Raw genomic sequence first — 5,317 nt, forward strand, 5'->3', positions numbered from 1 at the left:
TGGGACAGGACAGACAGATATCCAGCGGGACAGACACTCATGCCAGGACAGTGGGACAGACAGACACCCCAGGACAGACAGACAGACACCCAGAAGGACAGACAGCTACACCAGGACAGGACAGACGGATGCCCACCCACCCCAGGACAGGGCAGACAGACGCCCAGTGGGACAGACAGATGGCCCCAGGACAGACAGATGCCCACCCCAGGACAGACAGGACAGACAGACACCCAGCAGGACAGGACAGACAAGACGCCCACCCCAGGACAGACAGACACGCAGTAGGACAGACAGACACGCAGTAGGACAAACAGACAGACACACAGACCAGGACAGGACAGACACCCACCCCAGGACAGGACAGACGCCCGCCCCAGGACAGGACAGACAGACGCTCACCCCTTGACAGGATAGACAGACGCCCACCCTGGGACAGACAGACAGACACCCACCCCAGGAGGGGACAGACAGACACCCATCCCAGGAGGGGACAGACAGACACCCATCGATCCTGGTACAGACAGATGCCCACCCTAGGACAGGACAGGACAGACACCCACCCTGGGACAGGACAGACAGACGTCCACCCATTGACCCTGGGACAGACAGACACCCACCCCGGGACAGACAGACAGACACCCATCGACCCTGGGACAGACACCCACCCTGGGACAGGACAGGACAGACAGATGTCCACCCCGGGACAGATAGATGTCCACCCCGGGACAGACAAACGCCTGCCCTGGGACAGGACAGACAGACACCCACCCTGGGACAGACAGACAGACACCCATTGACCCTGGGACAGACAGACAGACAGACACCCATTGACCCTGGGACAGACAGACACCCACCCCGGGACAGACAGACACCCACCCCGGGACAGACAGACAGACACCCATCGACCCTGGGACAGATGCCCCTGCCCCGGGACAGACAGACAGACGCCCACCCTGGGACAGGACAGACAGACGTCCACCCGTTGACCCTGGGACAGACAGACACCCACCCCGGGACAGACAGACACCCACCCCGGGACAGACAGACACCCACCCCGGGACAGACAGACAGACACCCATCGACCCTGGGACAGATGCCCCTGCCCCGGGACAGACAGACAGACGCCCACCCTGGGACAGGACAGACAGACGTCCACCCGTTGACCCTGGGACAGACAGACACCCACCCCGGGACAGACAGACACCCACCCCGGGACAGACAGACACCCACCCCGGGACAGACAGACAGACACCCATCGACCCTGGGACAGATGCCCCTGCCCCGGGACAGACAGACAGACGCCCACCCTGGGACAGGACAGACAGACGTCCACCCGTTGACCCTGGGACAGACAGACACCCACCCCGGGACAGACAGACACCCACCCCGGGACAGACAGACACCCACCCCGGGACAGACAGACAGACACCCATCGACCCTGGGACAGATGCCCCTGCCCCGGGACAGACAGACAGACGCCCACCCTGGGACAGGACAGACAGACGTCCACCCGTTGACCACCCTGCCCCCCCGCCGCCGTGGTGGCACCTACCCTTGATGATGGACTTCATGTCGCACTTGGAGGAGTCAATGTTGTGGAGGGCGATCAGCAGCTCCCCCGGGTTGAGGGGGGACACGGCCGAGGTGCCGTCACCTGGGGGGGACGACGACACGACCGTGGCAGGGGGGTTCAAAGTGCCAGGTTCTGTGGCCCACCCCCACCCCGTGGTGGCCCTTCAAAGCGAGGATTGTCCCTTGGGCCACCTTGTGTGACCAGGGAGGTGCTATGGCACATGTCCCACCCCAGGAGGTCCCCATGTCCCACCCCAGCAAGGTCCCATGTCCCACCAGTGAGCACTGGGACTGGCCCCAGGGATGTCCCATGGTGTCCCACACTAGGGAGGTCCCCATGTCCCACCCCAAGAGGTCCCCATGTCCTACCGGTGAGCACTGGCACTGTCCCATGGTGTCCCACCCTAGGGAGGTCCCATGTCTCCCCCCAAGAGGTCCCCATGTTCCACTTCAAGAGGTGCCATGTCCCACCAGTGAGCACTGGCACTGTCCTCATGGTGTCCCACTCCGGGAGGTCCCCACATCCCACCAGTGAGCACTGGGACTGCCCCCAGGGATGTCCCATGGTGTCCCACCCCAGGGAGGTCCCATGTCCCACCGGTGCCAAGAGGTCCCCATGTCCCACCCCAGCAAGGTCCCATGTCCCACCAGTGAGCACTGGGACTGCCCCCAGGGATGTCCCATAGTGTCCCACCCCAGGGAGGTCCCATGTCCCACCCCAAGAGGTCCCCATGTCCCACCAGTGAGCACTGTGACTGTCCCCAGGGATGTCCCATGGTGTCCCACCCCAGGGAGGTCCCATGTCCCACCTCAAGAGATCCCCATGTCCCACCCCAGCAAGGTCCCATGTCCCACCAGTGAACACCGAGACTGCCCCCAGGGATGTCCCATGGTGTCCTACCCTAGGGAGGTCCCATGTCCCACCCCAAGAGGTCCCATGTCCCACCAGTAAGCACTGGGACTGTCCCCAGGGAGGTGCCAGTCTCCATGTCCCACCCTGGGGGCTGTCCCTGTCCCCTACCGTGCTGTGTCCCCAGCAGGCGGTTGAAGACCTCCTTGACCACGATGGGGTTGAGCTTGATGAGTTTGGGCAATGCCTGGATCACCTCTTTCTGCACCCAAAAGGGCAGCGTTCAGTCGGGGGGAGGATGGACACGAGGGGAGGGGACACGGAGGGGGAGGGGACAACTCTGACCTTCTCCAACCCATTGAGGACGGGGATGAGGAACCTCACGTCTGGCAGGCGCTTGTGGTAGAGGTCACGGACCCTCTTCACCAGCTCGGGCGAGGGGGGCACTGCCAGGAAGGGGGTGACACGTCACCACAGGTCACGTCCCCCCCCGCCGCATCCCCCTCGTCCCCTACCTTTGTCCGTCAGGCTGTGCAGGCAGCGCGTCACCAACGTCTCGGCTCCCTTGGGACAGTTCTCCACCAGCAACAGCAGCTCGGGCGAGTTCATCCCCATCCCACGGATCTACGGGAGAGCCACCGCTGGCGTCACCGGGCCACCGTGTCCCCTCAATGTCCCCCCCCTCCGCCACGTCGCGGGTCTCACAATCGATGGCCCGCAGGACAGTGCGTTTGATGTCAGCGATGGCCTCGGTGTAGACAGACGCCAGCTCGTGGATGAGCTTGTGGTTGTGGGGCAGCAACGCCAAGTAGAGGTAGAGGCACTGCTTGATGGTCTCCTCCGTCCACGGCGCCGCCACCTCTGCGTCACACACGGCGTCACCAGAGCCCCGGGGACCCCCTCAGCGGGCACTGTGTTGTCCCCCAAAACTCACCCGTGTCCTTGTCGGCGCCGAAGAGGACGGAGGGTGGGTTGGGGTGCACCAGGAGCTGGAGGTAGTTGAGGGCGAACTTCTCCACGTACTCCCGGAGCTGATCCTTCTCGTACATCCGCTTGATGAAGAGCAGGGCCTGCTGGCGGACCTGTGGGGTGGCAGCACCGTGTCACCCACGGCGGGGACAGCGGGGTGTGTGTGTCCCCACCCAGGCTGAGCCCCGCACCGGTACCTTGTCCTTCTCATGGGAGCTGAGGTCCAGCAGGACGTGGAGGTACTGGAACTGCCGCGATGGCCGCTTGAAGATGAGGTCGCGCAGCGTGGACATGCCCAGGTAGGTCCGGCTCTGCAGAGGGGACGGCAGTGAGGGACACCGGGGCTCGTCCCCATGTCTCCAACACCCTGTGTCCCCAATCAACCCTATGTGTCCCCACCTCATCTTCGCAGTACTTGCGGATGACCTCCAGCGCGCTCTCAGTGATCAGCGGCGCCTCCAGCACCACTTTGGTGAAAATCCTGCCGGAAAATGGCCGTCAGTCAGGATGGGGACGTCACCGAGATGGGGACGTCACCGAGGTGGGGACGTCACCGGGACGGGGACGTCACCGGGACGGGGACACCACGGGGGATGGAGACACAGGGGGGCAACCCTGGGGACCATCTGGAGGGGATGTTCATGGCCTGAATGCTGCGGCTCCCACAGCCCGGAGCCTGGCAAAGCGGTTGGTGGCACTGTCCCATGCTTGGTGGCACCGTCCCGTCCCCGGTGGCACCGTCCCTACCCGTCCTTCTGGTCGGGCTTCTCCTGGAGGCCAGCGAGGAGCCCGATGAGACACTCGTCGTAGCGTTCCAGGCTGCCGGCGGGGAAGCGGCTCAGGTAGGCGTTGTACTCCTGGAAGAGCCAAGCGAAGGCCAGGTCCAGGCGGCCACGGATGTCATCCAGGATGAAGGCCAGCACCTCACTCTTCAGCGGCACCTCAAACTGCGTCACCAACGAGGCCAGGATCTTCACGCGGGCCTGTTGGGGGAGGCAAGAAGCTCTAGGTGAGATTTAGGGGGTGGGGTGGGGATTTTGGGAGGTTCAACACCAACGGTGGGAGGGTGCCGGGCATACCTGGGCGGCCCCACTGCAGGCGACGGCGCGCTCGGCGCGCAGGATGCGCTTGACGGCGCCGAGCTTCAGCTTCTCCATCTGCTCTTCGCTCAGTGGCTTGAGGACGTCACCCAGCCGGAAAACTTTCTTGCGCCCACCGGCGCCCGCCAGCCTTGGAGGAGGGCAAGGGTTAAGGGCCGGGGGGGAAGGGGGAAGGGTCCCTCAGCACCCATGGGTGCTCTCCCGTAGGGGCTCACCGGGGCTGTGTGGCCGGGATGATGGGCTCAGGGCGACGTTTGGCTTGGGGGGCTTCCTCCTCCAGCAGGTTGGTGGCTGAGCCCTGGGAGCCCAGCACGGAGATGGCCTGGCCCTGGGCCAGCGCCGACAGCCGCCGCTTGATGACCACGCTCTCGGGTTTGGTGGCTTTCTCCTCCTTTGGTTCCTCCTTCAGGTGTTTCGTCTGCTCCACGCCTGGAATGGGAGGGTGACGGAGAGATGGGAGATGCCCAACTCCTTGGTTGTAGCCTTGGTGAAGCCAAGAGCTGGAAAGCTCCCGGCTCATGTAGAAGGGAGCGAAGACGTCAATAAAAAAAATTTCAAGAAGCCGTTTTGGAAGCCAAAGACTCCAAATGACCAAAGCACGTTTCCCCTTGTCCCATCGCCTGTTACCAAGGAGAAGACCCCAACACCCGCCCGGCTCCCCCCTCATGCATGGTTGTAGGAGCGATGAGGGCTCCCCTCAGCCTCCTCTGCTCCAGGCTGAACGAGGGTTCTCTCTCCAGCAGCCTGGGGCTCCAGAACCCTCCCCAGCTCCGCTGCCCTTCTCTGGACATGCTCCAGCCCCTCCAGGGAGGGGGGGGCCCAA

General features: G+C 63.9%; 1 protein-coding gene across 1 annotated transcript in view; it reads right to left on the minus strand.

Moving 5' to 3' along the window:
• Nucleotides 1-398: 398 nt before the first annotated feature.
• SYMPK (symplekin) overlaps nucleotides 399-5,317 on the minus strand; it is a 13,437-nt gene continuing 8,518 nt past the window's right edge. The window contains 12 exon segments of the mRNA XM_035902333.1: nucleotides 399-430; nucleotides 1,487-1,657; nucleotides 2,597-2,687; nucleotides 2,771-2,871; nucleotides 2,941-3,066; nucleotides 3,131-3,286; nucleotides 3,360-3,507; nucleotides 3,592-3,705; nucleotides 3,794-3,875; nucleotides 4,142-4,377; nucleotides 4,474-4,624; nucleotides 4,710-4,923. Of these exon segments, the coding sequence (XP_035758226.1) occupies nucleotides 399-430; nucleotides 1,487-1,657; nucleotides 2,597-2,687; nucleotides 2,771-2,871; nucleotides 2,941-3,066; nucleotides 3,131-3,286; nucleotides 3,360-3,507; nucleotides 3,592-3,705; nucleotides 3,794-3,875; nucleotides 4,142-4,377; nucleotides 4,474-4,624; nucleotides 4,710-4,923 (1,622 nt within the window).

Source organism: Egretta garzetta, unplaced genomic scaffold, assembly GCF_000687185.1.
Source record: "Egretta garzetta isolate BGI_Z169 unplaced genomic scaffold, ASM68718v1 scaffold1059, whole genome shotgun sequence".
NCBI lineage: Eukaryota > Metazoa > Chordata > Aves > Pelecaniformes > Ardeidae > Egretta > Egretta garzetta.